The sequence below is a fragment of the Salvelinus alpinus genome, chromosome 4, assembly GCF_045679555.1.
Source record: "Salvelinus alpinus chromosome 4, SLU_Salpinus.1, whole genome shotgun sequence".
NCBI lineage: Eukaryota > Metazoa > Chordata > Actinopteri > Salmoniformes > Salmonidae > Salvelinus > Salvelinus alpinus.
In genome coordinates, this window is record NC_092089.1 from 52,620,169 (window position 1) to 52,639,913 (window position 19,745).

General features: G+C 45.4%; 1 protein-coding gene across 2 annotated transcripts in view; it reads left to right on the forward strand.

The window, feature by feature from the left end:
• Window positions 1–19,745, forward strand: part of LOC139573941 (zinc finger protein 407-like) — a 168,180-nt gene that overhangs the window by 97,065 nt on the left and 51,370 nt on the right. For both annotated transcript variants that reach the window (XM_071397944.1, XM_071397945.1), the window contains exons 7-9: window positions 7,057–7,140; window positions 8,863–8,983; window positions 17,176–17,354. In XM_071397944.1, coding sequence (XP_071254045.1) covers window positions 7,057–7,140; window positions 8,863–8,983; window positions 17,176–17,354 — 384 coding nt within the window. The remainder of the gene's footprint in view (window positions 1–7,056; window positions 7,141–8,862; window positions 8,984–17,175; window positions 17,355–19,745) is intronic.

Here is a 19,745-nt window from a genome sequence, read left to right on the forward strand (position 1 = left end):
CATAGTAGTACGGCGATGTTTTATCACATACACCGGATAGGTGCAGCCATAGTAGTACGGCGATGTTTTATCACATACACCGGATAGATGCAGCCATAGTAGTACGGCGATGTTTTATCACATACACCGGATAGGTGCAGCCATAGTAGTACGGCGATGTTTTATCACATACACCGGATAGGTGCAGCCATAGTAGTACGGCGATGTTTTATCACATACACCGGATAGGTGCAGCCATAGTAGTACGGCGATGTTTTATCACATACACCGGATAGGTGCAGCCATAGTAGTACGGCGATGTTTTATCACATACACCGGATAGGTGCAGCCATAGTAGTACGGCGATGTTTTATCACATACACCGGATAGGTGCAGCCATAGTAGTACGGCGAGGTTTTATCACATACACCGGATAGGTGCAGCCATAGTAGTACGGCGATGTTTTATCACATACACCGGATAGGTGCAGCCATAGTAGTACGGCGATGTTTTATCACATACACCGGATAGGTGCAGCCATAGTAGTACGGCGATGTTTTATCACATACACCGGATAGGTGCAGCCATAGTAGTACGGCGATGTTTTATCACATACACCGGATAGGTGCAGCCATAGTAGTACGGCGAGGTTTTATCACATACACCGGATAGGTGCAGCCATAGTAGTACGGCGAGGTTTTATCACATACACCGGATAGGTGCAGCCATAGTAGTACGGCGATGTTTTATCACATACACCGGATAGGTGCAGCCATAGTAGTACGGCGAGGTTTTATCACATACACCGGATAGGTGCAGCCATAGTAGTACGGCGAGGTTTTATCACATACACCGGATAGGTGCAGCCATAGTAGTACGGCGAGGTTTTATCACATACACCGGATAGGTGCAGCCATAGTAGTACGGCGAGGTTTTATCACATACACCGGATAGGTGCAGCCATAGTAGTACGGCGAGGTTTTATCACATACACCGGATAGGTGCAGCCATAGTAGTACGGCGAGGTTTTATCACATACACCGGATAGGTGCAGCCATAGTAGTACGGCGATGTTTTATCACATACACCGGATAGGTGCAGCCATAGTAGTACGGCGATGTTTTATCACATACACCGGATAGGTGCAGCCATAGTAGTACATACACCGGATAGGTGCAGCCATAGTAGTACGGCGATGTTTTATCACATACACCGGATAGGTGCAGCCATAGTAGTACGGCGATGTTTTATCACATACACCGGATAGGTGCAGCCATAGTAGTACGGCGATGTTTTATCACATACACCGGATAGGTGCAGCCATAGTAGTACGACGATGTTTTATCACATACACCGGATAGGTGCAGCCATAGTAGTACGGCGAGGTTTTATCACATACACCGGATAGGTGCAGCCATAGTAGTACGGCGATGTTTTATCACATACACCGGATAGGTGCAGCCATAGTAGTACGGCGATGTTTTATCACATACACCGGATAGGTGCAGCCATAGTAGTACGGCGGTGTTTTATCACATACACCGGATAGGTGCAGCCATAGTAGTACGGCGGTGTTTTATCACATACACCGGATAGGTGCAGCCATAGTAGTACGGCGGTGTTTTATCACATACACCGGATAGGTGCAGCCATAGTAGTACGGCGATGTTTTATCACATGCACCGGATAGGTGCAGCCATAGTAGTACGACGATGTTTTATCACATACACCGGATAGGTGCAGCCATAGTAGTACGACGATGTTTTATCACATACACCGGATAGGTGCAGCCATAGTAGTACGGCGAGGTTTTATCACATACACCGGATAGGTGCAGCCATAGTAGTACGACGATGTTTTATCACATACACCGGATAGGTGCAGCCATAGTAGTACAGCGATGTTTTATCACATACACCGGATAGGTGCAGCCATAGTAGTACGGCGATGTTTTATCACATACACCGGATAGGTGCAGCCATAGTAGTACGGCGATGTTTTATCACATACACCGGATAGGTGCAGCCATAGTAGTACGGCGATGTTTTATCACATACACCGGATAGGTGCAGCCATAGTAGTACGACGATGTTTTATCACATACACCGGATAGGTGCAGCCATAGTAGTACGGCGATCTTTTATCACATACACCGGATAGGTGCAGCCATAGTAGTCGGCGATGTTTTATCACATACACCGGATAGGTGCAGCCATAGTAGTACGACGATGTTTTATCACATACACCGGATAGGTGCAGCCATAGTAGTACGACGATGTTTTATCACATACACCGGATAGGTGCAGCCATAGTAGTACGACGATGTTTTATCACATACACCGGATAGATGCAGCCATAGTAGTACGACGATGTTTTATCACATACACCGGATAGGTGCAGCCATAGTAGTCGGCGATGTTTTATCACATACACCGGATAGGTGCAGCCATAGTAGTACGACGATGTTTTATCACATACACCGGATAGATGCAGCCATAGTAGTCGGCGATGTTTTATCACATACACCGGATAGGTGCAGCCATAGTAGTACGGCGATGTTTTATCACATACACCGGATAGGTGCAGCCATAGTAGTACGACGATGTTTTATCACATACACCGGATAGGTGCAGCCATAGTAGTACGGCGAGGTTTTATCACATACACCGGATAGGTGCAGCCATAGTAGTACGGCGAGGTTTTATCACATACACCGGATAGGTGCAGCCATAGTAGTACGGCGACGTTTTATCACATACACCGGATAGGTGCAGCCATAGTAGTACGGCGATGTTTTATCACATACACCGGATAGGTGCAGCCATAGTAGTACAGCGATGTTTTATCACATACACCGGATAGGTGCAGCCATAGTAGTCGGTGATGTTTTATCACATACACCGGATAGGTGCAGCCATAGTAGTCGGCGATGTTTTATCACATACACCGGATAGGTGCAGCCATAGTAGTCAGTGATGTTTTATCACATACACCGGATAGATGCAGCCATAGTAGTACGGCGATGTTTTATCACATACACCGGATAGGTGCAGCCATAGTAGTCGGTGATGTTTTATCACATACACCGGATAGATGCAGCCATAGTAGTACGGCGATGTTTTATCACGTACACCGGATAGATGCAGCCATAGTAGTCGGCGATGTTTTATCACGTACACCGGATAGGTGCAGCCATAGTAGTCGGTGATGTTTTATCACATACACCGGATAGGTGCAGCCATAGTAGTACAGCGATGTTTTATCACATACACCGGATAGGTGCAGCCATAGTAGTACGGCGACGTTTTATCACATACACCGGATAGGTGCAGCCATAGTAGTACGGCGATGTTTTATCACATACACCGGATAGGTGCAGCCATAGTAGTACAGCGATGTTTTATCACATACACCGGATAGGTGCAGCCATAGTAGTCGGTGATGTTTTATCACATACACCGGATAGGTGCAGCCATAGTAGTCGGCGATGTTTTATCACATACACCGGATAGGTGCAGCCATAGTAGTCAGTGATGTTTTATCACATACACCGGATAGATGCAGCCATAGTAGTACGGCGATGTTTTATCACATACACCGGATAGGTGCAGCCATAGTAGTCGGTGATGTTTTATCACATACACCGGATAGATGCAGCCATAGTAGTACGGCGATGTTTTATCACGTACACCGGATAGATGCAGCCATAGTAGTCGGCGATGTTTTATCACGTACACCGGATAGGTGCAGCCATAGTAGTACGACGATGTTTTATCACATACACCGGATAGATGCAGCCATAGTAGTACGGCGATGTTTTATCACATACACCGGATAGATGCAGCCATAGTAGTACGGCGATGTTTTATCACATACACCGGATAGGTGCAGCCATAGTAGTACGGCGATGTTTTATCACATACACCGGATAGGTGCAGCCATAGTAGTACGGCGATGTTTTATCACATACACCGGATAGGTGCAGCCATAGTAGTACGGCGATGTTTTATCACATACACCGGATAGGTGCAGCCATAGTAGTACGGCGATGTTTTATCACATACACCGGATAGGTGCAGCCATAGTAGTACGGCGATGTTTTATCACATACACCGGATAGATGCAGCCATAGTAGTACGGCGATGTTTTATCACGTACACCGGATAGATGCAGCCATAGTAGTCGGCGATGTTTTATCACGTACACCGGATAGGTGCAGCCATAGTAGTACGACGATGTTTTATCACATACACCGGATAGATGCAGCCATAGTAGTACGGCGATGTTTTATCACATACACCGGATAGATGCAGCCATAGTAGTACGGCGATGTTTTATCACATACACCGGATAGGTGCAGCCATAGTAGTACGGCGATGTTTTATCACATACACCGGATAGGTGCAGCCATAGTAGTACGGCGATGTTTTATCACATACACCGGATAGGTGCAGCCATAGTAGTACGGCGATGTTTTATCACATACACCGGATAGGTGCAGCCATAGTAGTACGGCGATGTTTTATCACATACACCGGATAGGTGCAGCCATAGTAGTACGGCGATGTTTTATCACATACACCGGATAGGTGCAGCCATAGTAGTACGGCGAGGTTTTATCACATACACCGGATAGGTGCAGCCATAGTAGTACGGCGATGTTTTATCACATACACCGGATAGGTGCAGCCATAGTAGTACGGCGATGTTTTATCACATACACCGGATAGGTGCAGCCATAGTAGTACGGCGATGTTTTATCACATACACCGGATAGGTGCAGCCATAGTAGTACGACGATGTTTTATCACATACACCGGATAGATGCAGCCATAGTAGTACGGCGATGTTTTATCACGTACACCGGATAGATGCAGCCATAGTAGTCGGCGATGTTTTATCACATACACCGGATAGGTGCAGCCATAGTAGTCGGTGATGTTTTATCACATACACCGGATAGGTGCAGCCATAGTAGTACGGCGAGGTTTTATCACATACACCGGATAGGTGCAGCCATAGTAGTACAGCGATGTTTTATCACATACACCGGATAGGTGCAGCCATAGTAGTCGGCGATGTTTTATCACATACACCGGATAGGTGCAGCCATAGTAGTACAGCGATGTTTTATCACATACACCGGATAGGTGCAGCCATAGTAGTACGGCGACGTTTTATCACATACACCGGATAGGTGCAGCCATAGTAGTACGGCGGTGTTTTATCACATACACCGGATAGGTGCAGCCATAGTAGTACGACGATGTTTTATCACATACACCGGATAGGTGCAGCCATAGTAGTACGGCGATCTTTTATCACATACACCGGATAGGTGCAGCCATAGTAGTACGACGATGTTTTATCACATACACCGGATAGGTGCAGCCATAGTAGTACGGCGATGTTTTATCACATACACCGGATAGGTGCAGCCATAGTAGTACGGCGATGTTTTATCACATACACCGGATAGGTGCAGCCATAGTAGTACGGTGATGTTTTATCACATACACCGGATAGGTGCAGCCATAGTAGTACGGCGCCCCTGGAGCAAATTAGGGTTAAGTGCCGTGCTCATGGACACATCGACAGATTTTTCACCTTGACGGCTCGGGTATTTGAACGAGCAAACTTTTGGTTACTGGCCCAACCCTCTAACCGCTAGGCTACCTGTCGCCTAACATACGGAATTGTTTTAAGATGGTCATAAAATGTATAATTTAGCCATTTCATTTAGAATATTAGGATCCCTGTAGGTATATAAAAAAAGAAGATATACAAAAAAAAATTGATAAGATGTTGAATTTGGAATTTACTGCTAAAGCCCATAGAAACGCATTGAATAACACATTTATTAGTACATGGCAAAACAGACGGTCCAAAAATGTATCATAAGGAATAAGGTTTTGAAGTGTCTGTCCTATATCTGAGAATTAAGAAAACTCAACTTTTGTTAGACCCATGTTTGGTCACATTAATCGTGGCACATTTTACCCCCTATGCGCTTTTTGGCATTTTTACAGCCCGATACTGGGTTACCTTCAGATGACTCCCCTGAAGCTTGTGTGCGTCGTAGAGCAGAACAACCAACATCCTCAAAAGGAAAGTCTCCTATTTCGATATTCGTGGCATATTAGTTCTAACAGTTCGGTCTGGACTGTCGGTTTTGTGAGAAGACCTCTTTGAATTGAGGACGTCCGTGACAGGGGGTTCAGACAACTGCCGTTAAAAGCTTGTTGATGTCGTCGAGTCAAACAACCAACACTGTTATAAACATCTGTTATACTGGGTATAGACCATCACCCGGGTCCTGTTCAGTAGAGAGGAAATATAAAAGGGGAGGTACATTCTGAACTGGACGACATGTTTTGTTGTCCGTTGCCAAACGTGTTGTCGTCCGTTGCGAAACGTTTTGCATGTCTTGCAAATAAATACTCATACTGATGATCCAGTGTCCTCAGAGTCATGTTTGTGTTGCAATCAGCCTGCCGACACCCCTCTCCACCTCCTCCTGCTGTGTCTGTGCTGAGAGAGAGAGAGAGAGAGAGAGAGAGCGTGAACCATCAGGCTGTTAATGATAGAGCCAGATGCAGGGGAAGAGGGAGAGAGAGGAAGCACACTTGCGTAGTAAAAAACCCGCTGGAGTGATCAGCTCAGCCCCATCTGGAAGGCATCGGCCAGAAATGAAGTTGTACAAAACCATCCCATTGATAATAAAGCTAATTTTTATGGCTCTGACAAGTATGTAATTATGTTCAGCGGTGCTTTTCAGATTTTATCACAGTCAATAAACCACACTGGCAATTTCCGTCCCATTTGACATATTTACACGGATACATTTGATTGGAGGAATTAGTTAACTGTGAGAGCCTTGATGGATATACACTAGTGATCTGTGACTTTTCCCTCTGCTTTCATCTGTTAATGAACACCCTCTCTCGCTCTCTCTCTCCCTCTCTCTCTCCCCCTCTCTCTCCCCCTTTCTCTCTCTGTTGATCATGTTGTCCCTACTCCTTCTTCCTCTGTTGACTCTGTAATGTTCTCTGACCCCCTCATTCCCGCCCCCTACAGGAGAGAAGTCCTTCCTGTGTGATCTCTGTGGTTTTGCGGGTGGCACGCGACATGCCCTCACCAAACATCGCCGCCAACACACAGGTGAGCCGCACGATCCTAGAGCTGCACACATCCTGCGTCTGACACACAGGCACACACTCACTCACTCACTCACACACACTCACACACTCACTCACTCACTCACTCACTCACTCACTCACTCACTCACTCACTCACTCACTCACTCACTCACTCACTCACTCACTCACTCACTCACTCACTCACACACACACACACACACACACACACACACACACACACACACACACACACACACACACACACACACACACACACACACACACACACACACACACACACGGTCATCATTGCTGCTACTATTTATTAATATTCATCTAAGCTGCTCAACCATGTCACTATTATTTCTGACACACACACACACACACACACAGTCTGACATGTTTGCTGTCAGTGATAGACATGTGTAGCAGTATGGATGACTGAATCTGCGATTTTTAATTTAGGTTATCATTTCACCGTGTCATTCTATCGCTTAGGAAAATTGCGTTTTTCAGATAGGCCGTCAATAACAAGTGCTTTTTGGATATTGGGAAAGTGAAACAAATCCTGTTAACCATTCGTCTGGCAGGCGCCCAAGGATCAAGCATCCCGTTATAAATATTCATTTAGATATTCATATTTTTATTTTTGTTGCTGTCGCATTTTGACAGTCATTTACATTTACCCAATGCTTTTACGTTTTTGTCCTCTCTTGTCCCCTGTTGTCAAGTGTCAATTCTAAATACACCTCGACAATCTATTGTCGGACACACTGTCCAGACTACAGGTGTCATCAGTGAGTGTCTCTTTTTTTTCAGATCAGACCTGGGGTCAAATAAGATTTGAAGTTTTTTAAATGCTTTAGATGACTGGGTCTCAACTGGTTTTGCCTCGGGACCCAAATTTAACCAGGTAGTGTCAGTCGCGACCCAATATTTGCATGGCAGAAAATAATCGTCAAAAATACAATCTGTAAAAAAAAAAATTGTATGCTATGTTGTTAGTAAATGTAGCAAATAAATGACAAGGGAACAAGATTCCCCCGTTCTTTCATTGACAATAATAACAATTCTCCCATATTCTTAATGAAGAATGTTAATAGATTTACTGGTTTGAGAGCACAAAATTTACCCAAAAATAACGCTGCTAATAGCCCTATGTTGACAATACTGTGATTGAAGAAAAACATTTCAGAGATTCAATTATATATATACAGTGTATATATATATAATGGTTCATTATAAGTTCTACACACTTTCTACCTGGTTTAAGTCGTTTAAGTTCAGACTGGAGTTTTTTCCCATAAAAAATGTCAATTTTTTTCTTTCTAAGACACCAGTGACCCACTGACAATCGCTGCTTTAGGTGGCCTTGATTGAGCTTCCCTGGCACAACTGAATCATTGGAATAGTCACAAAATTGCAAACCCCGCTAACCCAGGCAGGATCACGCAAATTCTCTAAAGTATTTGAATGATTTCAACCACTTTCCTACTAGCACTGACTTTGCTAATAACTATTTTGTTCAGGGGCTACGATTGTGATATGTTGTGGTCTCATCTAGCTATGTTAAGATGAATGGACTAATGTACGTAAATGATTCATATGTCAAATGTAAATGTCTGTGTCCGAAGGAGCTTCCGCTTGAGACGGACAGTGATTCTGTATGCCTCTCTGTCCGTCTGTCCGTCTTTCTATCCACCCGTCCTCATAATCCCTGTCTGTCTCTCTGTCCGTCCCCCAGGAGAACGGCCCTTCAAGTGTCAGCTGTGCGGCTTCGCCTCCACCACCCAGTCCCACTTGACCCGCCACAAGCGGGTGCACACAGGGGAGAAGCCCTACCGATGCCCCTGGTGCGACTACAGGTACCGGCTCATTGGGCTCGCCCAACGCATGGAAGGACAGATGGCAGGGGGTTGATGGGCAGGAGGACAGGGGGTTTAATCACACAAGCACGCCCACATACACACACACACACACAGGTCGGATCTCCCACAGGCTTCATCATCTCATCTCATCACTCTGCAATCATCAGCAGGCTACAGCAGCCAGCCACGGGCAGGTCTCTGTCATTAAAACGCCATCACAGACCATCAGTAATTACACAGGAAATTGTCGGTGAAATTGGAAAAACTTTTGGCCACGTTGCACTTCTCCATCTCGCTTCTCTTCCTCTTCTTCGTCCTCTTCCTCCCCCTCTCAGGTGTGGTGGAAGTGTGAAAGGAATGCTCCTGGCATTGGTTTTAGAGACACCAAAATGACATGGACAGGCTGTTTGCTGCGGTTTGCTCTATAAGGATCTGTAAGGCTGTTTGTTGTGGTTTGCTCTATAAGGATCTGTAAGGCTGTTTGTTGTGGTTTGCTCTATAAGGATCTGTACGGCTGTTTGTTGTGGTTTGCTCCATAAGGCTCTATAAGGATCTGTACGGCTGTTTGTTGTGGTTTGCTCTATAAGGATCTGTAAGGCTGTTTGTTGCGGTTTGCTCTATAAGGATCTGTAAGGCTGTTTGTTTTGGTTTGCTCTATAAGGATCTGTAAGGCTGTTTGTTGCGGTTTGCTCTATAAGGATCTGTAAGGCTGTTTGCTGTGGTTTGCTCTATAAGGATCTGTAAGGCTGTTTGTTACGGTTTGCTCTATAAGTATCTGTAAGGTTGTTTGCTGCGGTTTGCTCTATAAGGATCTGTACGGCTGTTTGCTGCGGTTTGCTCTATAAGGATCTGTAAGGCTGTTCATTGCGGTTTGCTCCATAAGGATCTGTAAGGCTGTTTGCTGTGGTTTGCTCTATAAGGATCTGTAAGGCTGTTTGTTGCGGTTTGCTCTATAAGGATCTGTAAGGCTGTTTGCTGTGGTTTGCTCTATAAGGATCTGTAAGGCTGTTTGTTACGGTTTGCTCTATAAGGATCTGTAAGGCTGTTTGTTGCGGTTTGCTCTATAAGGATCTGTAAGGCGGTTTGTTGTGGTTTGCTCTATAAGGATCTGTAAGGCTATTTGTTGCGGTATGCTCTATAAGGATCTGTAAGGCTGTTTGTTGTGGTTTGCTCTATAAGGATCTGTAAGGCTGTTTGCTGCGGTTTGCTCTATAAGGATCTGTAAGGCTGTTTGTTGTGGTTTGCTCTATAAGGATCTGTAAGGCTGTTTGTTGTGGTTTGCTCTATAAGGATCTGTAAGGCTGTTTGTTGTGGTTTGCTCTATAAGGATCTGTAAGGCTGTTTGTTGCGGTTTGCTCCATAAGGATCTGTAAGGCTGTTCGTTGCGGTTTGCTCTATAAGGATCTGTAAGGCTGTTTGCTGCGGTTTGCTCTATAAGGATCTGTAAGGCTGTTTGTTGTGGTTTGCTCTATAAGGATCTGTAAGGCTGTTTGAATTGGAATGACCTCTTCAGATACTCGTCTGCAAAACAGAAGAAAAACTCTGATAAAACTGAGATGTTCCAATCTAGGTTGGAACAAAAGCTCAATATTCCTAAACGTTAATGGGACCACAATACCAATTGCCATTCTTTGTTGTTTACCATAGCTTAGAAACACTTTGGCTACAAGTTTCTCTACCATGGTGAAGCTTGTCTTCTGCAGGAAGGCAATGGTTTAGCATGTGAGGTGTTGTATCATATTTCATTTATTTATACGTATTTTGCACTCAATTCACATTCTATTTGTCAAGGAAGAGCAGTATTTGACGTTTCAAAGCACTGTGGGGAGGCAACAGAGGGAACCGGACCAACTGTTCTTTCTAGCTGATTCCAAATGATTGTTACAGATTGTGGCAAATGAAACAGCAAATTAGAAGACCAATTAACATTTTGGGTTTGGCCCCCGGGGGTATGGATGGCAGAGGGAGGGGCTGGAGAGGGTAGCAGCTCGCAACCCCTGTTGGGTTCCTAATGTGTGTAGGAGGAATTGAACACGGGCACCAGGCAGTCATGAGGGCCCTAACTCTGTGCTCCGCTCTTCCACCCTGAATACATTTGTAAACCTCCAATGGTTCAATTGCTCAGTGACTTTAGACAAATAAGGATGTGCTAGTCAAGGCCCTGTCAACATTTGACCGTGAACAGGATATCTCATGATATATAGAATTTGATATACCATTATAACGCTTACTTGTTTTGTTACTTCAAATTATATTATATGTATCATTATATTTTAATACATTTACTATACTGAACAAAAATATAAACGCAACATGCAACAATTTCAAAAATATCATATAAGGAAATCAGTCATTTGAAATAAATTCATTAGGCCCTAATCTATGGATTTTACATGACTAGGCAGGGGCGCAGTGATGGGGGGGGGCATAGGCCCACCCACTTGGGAGCCAGGCCCACCAACTAGGGAGCCAGGCCCAGCCAATCAGAATGAGTTTTTCCCAAAAAAGGCCTTTATTACAGACATAAATACTCCTCAGTTTCATCAGCTGTCCGGGTAGCTTGTCTCAGATAATACTGCAGGTGAAGAAGCCGGATGTGTAGATCCTGGGCTGGCGTGGTTACACGTGGTAACACGTGGTTTGCGGTTGTGAGGCCGGTTGGACGTACTGCCAATTTCTCTAAAACGAAGTAGAGAAATTAACATTCAATTATCTGGCAACAGCTCTGGTGGACATTCCTGCAGGCAGCATGCCAACTGCACACTCCCTTAAAACATGAGACATCTGTGGCACTGTGTTGTGTGAGAAAACTGCACAGAGGGGCCTTTTATTGTCCCCAGCACAAGATGCACCTGTGTAATAATCATGCTGGTCAATCAGCTTCTTGATATGACACACCTGTCAGGGGAACGGAGAAATGCTCCCTAACAGGGATGTAAAGAAATTTGTGCACAACATTTGAGAGAAATAAGCTTTTTGTGTGTATGGAACATTTCATGGATCTTTTATTTCAGCTCATGAAACATGGGACCAACACTTTACACGTTGTGTTTATATTTTGGTTCAGTGTATATTGTGTTTCTCATATTGGTATAAAATAGTATATGTGTCGCTGACATCTATGAAATCCTCAATGCAACTTCTTTACTTTATCCTCAAATGAATGTACAATATAAATTTGAATGATTATTGACAGTTCAAAGAATTATGGTTGGAAGATGCAGGTAATTACTGTCAGATATTATTAATAGTCATATTTCAAAGGGAAAACTGGCATATACGTTCTCAAAGGCTATTTTACAATGATATACCTGTTTTTGCAGTCCATACCTCATTATGACTATTGTTCTCAATGAAGAGACACTCATTACAGCTACTAAGGCATCATGGCTGCCATAATTGATATCCTCCCTTTAATACATTTCTAACAGCATCTTCTGTAATGCACATTCTCAATCTGCCTGCCTGCGAAAATAGCTACTTTGAGCTAATTCGAGGTAGCGCTAACTTTGAGGACCGCCGCGCGGCTGGCGGTGGATGTCGCGGGGCCGGTGACCCTGTGAAGTGTCGGGAGAGGCGGAGAGCAAGGTGTCTCTTTGCCGTCGCAGATACCGAGCTCCATCCTTAAAACACAAAGACGCACATTTAAATCCACCGCTAACAAACAGCCTCAATTACTAGCCTCATTACCAATGCAGTCGTCGAACGAGGAAAATATGGAAATGTATTAGAAAGAAAATAAAAAAAGACGGAATGAATCGCGACGATATCTAGACAGTGGGGTTGATTCCCATGTCGAGTCGCTGCTCACCGACGTGGAGAATGTTGAAACGCGGCTGTCGGACTAATTAATATTGGCTATCGTAGGAGGACTGTGTGGGCCTTTCTCTTAGCCTGACACCTGCTGACTCCTAAACGCACATTATGCTGTTTTAATATGACAATTACGCCATTACCATATCTGAGAGATAGAAGCGCTCCCGCGGGATCCCACCCTCACACTGTGCTTTAGAACCCTTTCATATCGGACTCTGAATGGATCTATTTATTCCACTGGCCTGGAATAAGAAATCAGTTAATTTGTCTTGAATATAAATTATTTACGTTTTTTTATTTTTTATGATTTATGATTATTCTTATTATTTTCCTGACCGTGACAGAAGACTTCTCTATCTGAAAGAAAGTTTTGAAATAACTTTTAAGTGGTCGAGGGAAAATTCTAAATTGAATTTGTCGGATAGTTACTTGTTGGATAGTATTTATTGCTACTGTTTGTGTGCTTTACTCATTTTCGGCCGGCTATACACCATGATTTGTTAAGTTATTGAAAATGTTATTTACTTTATTTGTGATATTGATATGATTAGGCTTAGGCCTTCTTATTATGAGCAAATACCAGTTGCGGAGTCTTGGTCTGTAAAAATGAGGAGGCCCATCTTGTATGGGTTTTAGCATTAGGGGAGGGAAGTTACATCCTTGTGTGCAATCCTTATCCACTTACCCAGGGTCTTAATGGAGCTATTACTGTACCAAGTACAGATAGACATGTCTACAGCTAAAGACATGGTAAAAAGAACTGTCCCATTCCTGGACCTCTAAGGAGAACACCTCACATTTTACCCTACCCAATGCAAATAGCTTCACGGAGGGCCATTTTCACCATTCACCAGCAGGTGTTTTGATGTATTTATGTGTAAAACACAAAAAGGGGCGGGTCCTCTGCATAGTTTTGAGGACATATTAAGTCCTGTAAAGGAAATGGAGCCGGGGCAGGACTACTAAGGCCCTTGATGGAGAGAGGTGTCTCGGGGGGGGGGGGAAGTGGAAAACAAATTTCTATCGTTGCCTGGCGTGAGCTATGGTACTGTGAAGCTTTATTGTCCCAGCCGAGGTGATAAGGGAGAGTAATTGCATATTATACTGTCCGAGAATGTCAGCCCGAGACCAAGCACGAGTGCCTCATCCATCACGCATGATGCTGTGTGTGCGCGTGCGTATGAAAGTGCCGCAGCTCCTGCACGTGCTTGCATGATGTGGTGGGCGTTGTATCTATTGGTGGGGGTTATGTATGTCGGTGTGTGTGTGTGTGTGAGTGCTGTATGTGAGCATGTATTTGAACATGTGTCTGTGTGTGTGTGTGTCCTCAGCCCCAGTCCAGGCCTGTGTACATAGTGTCCTAGGGCAGGTTTAGATAGGGCCTGAGACCAGGTTAAGCAGCATAATCAGGGGTACTCTGTGACTCCCTGAGCTGATGACATTACAGCCAGCACCCAGCATTAGCTTACTGTATGACTACTGCCTGCAGCCCCACAGCCCTGCATGTCTACACCACGTCAATACTACACACCTACAACGCTACACTGGTCCTGTATGGCTCAGCTGGTGCTAGTAACATCAAATCATAAGTTCAATTCCCATATAGATCATACACATAGTTCAAAATGTGGGTATTTACAGCACTGTAAGTCACTTTGAATACAATTCTAAGTGGTATAAAATACCAGTACACTACTTCACCACTTTACCTCGCTACACTACTTCACCACTTTACCTCGCTACACTACTACACCACTACACCACTTTACCTCGCTACACTACTATACCACTTTACCTCGCTACACTACTTCACCACTTTACCTCGCTACACTACTTCACCACTTTACCTCGCTACACTACTACACCACTTTACCTCGCTACACTACTTCACCACTTTACCTCGCTACACTACTTCACCACTTTACCTCGCTACACTACTATACCACTTTACCTCGCTACACTACTTCACCACTTTACCTCGCTACACTACTATACCACTTTACCTCGCTACACTACTACACCACTTTACCTCGCTACACTACTACACCACTTTACCTCGCTACACTACTACACCACTTTACCTCGCTACACTACTACACCACTTTACCTCGCTACACTACTACACCACTTTACCTCGCTACACTACTATACCACTTTACCTCGCTAGACTACTATACCACTTTACCTCGCTACACTACTATACCACTACACCACTTTACCTCGCTACACTACTATACCACTTTACCTCGCTACACTACTTCACCACTTTACCTCGCTACACTACTTCACCACTTTACCTCGCTACACTACTATACCACTTTACCTCGCTACACTACTTCACCACTTTACCTCGCTACACTACTATCACCACTTTACCTCGCTACACTACTATACCACTTTACCTCGCTACACTACTATCACCACTTTACCTCGCTACACTACTATACCACTTTACCTCGCTACACTACTACACCACTTTACCTCGCTACACTACTACACCACTTTACCTCGCTACACTACTACACCACTTTACCTCGCTACGCTACTATACCACTTTACCTCGCTACGCTACTACACCACTTTACCTCGCTACACTACTGCACCACTTTACCTCGCTACGCTACTATACCACTTTACCTCGCTACGCTACTACACCACTTTACCTCGCTACACTACTATACCACTTTACCTCGCTACACTACTACACCAAGTTACCTCGCTACGCTACTATACCACTTTACCTCGCTACACTACTACACCACTTTACCTCGCTACACTACTACACCACTTTACCTCGCTACACTACTACACCAATTTACCTCGCTACACTACTATACCACTTTACCTCGCTACACTACTATACCACTTTACCTCGCTACACTACTACACCACTTTACCTCGCTACACTACTACACCACTTTACCTCGCTACACTACTACACCACTTTACCTCGCTACACTACTATACCACTTTACCTCGCTACACTACTACACCACTACACCACTTTACCTCGCTACACTACTATACCACTTTACCTCGCTACACTACTACACCACTTTACCTCGCTACACTACTATACCACTTTACCTCACTACACTACTATACCACTTTACCTCGCTACACTATTACACCACTTTACCTCACTACACTACTACACCACTTTACTTTGCTACACTACTACACCACTTTACCTCGCTACACTACTATACCACTTTACCTCGCTACACTACTACACCACTTTACCTTGCTACACTACTATACCACTTTACCTCGCTACACTACTACACCACTTTACTTTGCTACACTACTACACCACTTTACCTCGCTACACTACTATACCACTTTACCTCGCTACACTACTATACCACTTTACCTCGCTACACTACTACACCACTTTACCTCGCTACACTACTATACCACTTTACTTTGCTACACTACTACACCACTTTACTTTGCTACACTACTACACCACTTTACCTCGCTACACTACTATACCACTTTACCTCGCTACACTACTACACCACTTTACCTCGCTACACTACTACACCACTTTACTTTGCTACACTACTATACCACTTTACCTCACTACACTACTACACCACTTTACTTTGCTACACTACTACACCACTTTACCTCACTACACTACTACACCACTTTACTTTGCTACACTACTACACCTACTGTAGCACAGCCACAGGAGACACATGGGTATCATCCACAGGCATTGGCTTTGAGAGGGGTAGTATTTTCTTTTGCTTGAGCGCCATTTTTAAAAACCTCAGCCCCCAGAATCACGTCTAGTAGCAGGCCAGTGGATATGAGATTTGGTTCAGGGTTCCCGAGATTACAAACACGGTAGACCTCTTCAAAATATGTTATAAAAATGTTGTCTTTAAACTTTCACCCTGTTGCAGGAGTGTCATACCCCTATAGTGAAATGTCTGTAACATGCAAGAGGAAACCAAGGGCTGTGTGGAAACAAGTGTGCATCTACAGCATGTAAATGTATCTCACAAATTGTAGAACTATCTATCATTGTTTACAACTTTGCTTTCCCCACCCCCGTTTTTGATTGTGTGTGTGTTGCATAGTAACAGGAGACTTTAAGAGTCTCTCCAAATATGTATACTCCTTAAGCATGCTCCCTCAGCCCCGCCACTAAATTGTTCGAGTTCAATCCACTTGATTCATTTTGTTAGTGTCATTAGAACAAAACCAAACTGTCAGTACAGTAAACCCTCCAAGGGGAGCGTCCTCTATTGTTTGGGGATTTTCTCTTTCCTGTCTTTTTTTTTACTCTTCGTTTGATATTTTTATCTTCTAATTGAAGGAACTATTCCTCCTTTAATCACTATCTGTTCATCTCCCAACAGATCCAACTGTGCGGAGAACATCCGAAAGCACATCCTGCACACGGGGAAGCACGAGGGAGTGAAGATGTACAACTGCCCCAAGTGTGACTACGGCACCAACGGCCCCATGGACTTCAGGAACCATCTGAAGGAGCATCACCCCGACATCGAGAACCCTGACCTGGCCTACCTGCATGCAGGTAGGATTACCCCTATCTACACACACGAGTGAACTCGCATACACACGCAAGCGAGTGAACATACAAACAAACACACACACACACACACACACTGATCTTCACTCTGACACTCTCCTCTGGGTAACAGCTCCCCTGACACCTCTCTCTCTTGCTCTCTCTCTCTCTCTCTCTCTCTCGCTCTCTCAGGGGAGTGGTATCGTGTTTGTGTGTAGATGGTAGAGTGTGTGTTTGTGCGTGTAGACGGTAGGTATAGAAAGCTGCTGTATTTGGTGATGCCTGTAAGCCACTGACAGGCAGTGCTGGATGTAAGGATACAGTGCCCTGCCAATCACTCCTCCTTCCCTCCACCTCCTCCTTCTCCTCCTGTTCCTGCTCCCCCGCCTCTGCCTCCCGTTCCTCCTCCTCATCCTCCTCCACCCTTCCTCCCCCCTCCACCTGCTCCTTCCCTCCACCTCCTCCTCCTCTGCCTCCTTTTCCTCCTCCTCATCCTCCTCCACACTTCCTCCCCCCTCCTCCTGCTCCTTCCCTCCACCTCCTCCTTCTCCTCCTCCTCTGCCTCCTTTTCCTCCTCCTCATCCTCCTCCACACTTCCTCCCCCCTCCTCCTGCTCCTTCCCTCCACCTCCTCCTTCTCTTCTTCCCCCTCCTCCTTCCCTCCCCCTCCCCCTTCACCTTCTCCTCTACCCCTTCCCCCTCATCCTCTTCCTCCTTTTTCTCATCCTCCTCCTTCCCTCCTCTAACCCCTTCTTCCCCCCTCCTCCCCCTCCTCCTCCAGAGCAAACCTCCTCCTCCTCTATTAGATCTATCCTTTGTGTTGAGTGTTCTCCCTGTGTCCTTGAAGGCCCCAAATCCAATCTAGAGAGTGAATGTCCTTCCCTGGAAACCGAAAGGACACCTTTTATCCCGTTATCCCTATGACCTGGTGCCCTCTGGATAGTAAAGCATGTGGTAGCTAGCCACTCCAGTCCAAGGCTGCGTCCCAAATGGTGCCCTGTTCCCTATTTCCTGCACTCCTTTTTGACCAGGGTCCATAGGGCTCTGGTCAAAAGCAGTGCCCGGGACACAGACCAGGACAGACGTTGGCCAGGAGAGGATACCATTACTGGGGTGGGGAGACATGACCATAGAGCATGGAGAAGGAAACACTGTTGCTTTAGTTCTTTAGTTTCTATGGAGACAGGATGGGTCTGTGTTTTGTCTCTGTGTGCTGAATCTGCTGACTGTTCACCGGCCTCCCTTTGCCTTCCACAGAGTTACGGTTGGCAAAATACCTGCTTCTTATTCCCTTACACTGGCTCACCCCCCTAGACACCCTTACCCCCCCCCCCCCCCCCCAACACACTACCCCACGCCCACATACCCCCTCCCCCTCACACCTACAGAAGGTTGAAAGAAGGTATGTTTGTGTTTAAAGTGCTCTTGTGGGGCTCTCTGAAAAAGGGAAGCAATGTTTTATCCGAGTCGACAGAACGAGACCAAAAGAAAGGAGAGCGGGAGAAAAAAAGATTAAGAAGGTAGATGTTGAATTAACCTGCTTGTGATTGCTCTCTGTCAGGATGGGGCTGGGGCTGGCAGGGAGAGGCAAATCGTCTGTGATGGCCCTTCCTGCCGTTTTCCCTTTGAAAGACACAGATCAAACACAGACTCTCTCTCTCTCTCCTCTCCTCTCTTTCTCCTCCGAGGCCCCGTCACGGGCCCCTCACAGCCGCAATTGATTGACACTCGGACGTCTGCGGCGCTCCTCTCGCTGCCGTCTCTGCCTCTTTTTCTTCACCCTTTCTTTATTCAACGCCGTCGCACTTCGAATTAAAGCCCTTCTCAAGGATGAAAAGAGAGGTCCTCTGCAAACGGAGGAGGGAGAGAGGGAGGAAGAGAGGAGGGAATTATAGCCAGCCAGAGATGATGGAGGGAAATTATGATTAGAAAAAATATGAAAGAAACCAGGAGAATATGGTTGGGGGGAGGGTGGGGAGGGGGGGGGTGTTGCTGATCGGGCAATTTTTTTAAATAAAATGGTAATGACAATTGTTCTCCCTCGTGAGATGGACACAGAGATAGGGCGCAGGGAAGTGGCGGTGCTTCTGAGATGTGCACTGCGATATCACAAGGCTTGCGGTGGTGGTAGAGCTACAGGTGCAGTACCATACCTTCTAGTTAAACAGAGCGTCTGCAGATTTGTTCTTGTTAAAGGGGTTAGGCTAGCTTCCTCTGGGGCCTTGTTTCACCACAGAAGGTCTAGTACAGAGTCATTGCTGACTGGGCTGGCTAAATGTTCATCCAAAATGGTGCCCTACTCCCTATACAGTGCACTTCTTTTCACTTGGTTTAAGGTAGTGCACTAAATAGAGAATAGGTTGCCATTTCAGATGCACCCTCGGTTAGAGGGCACTCG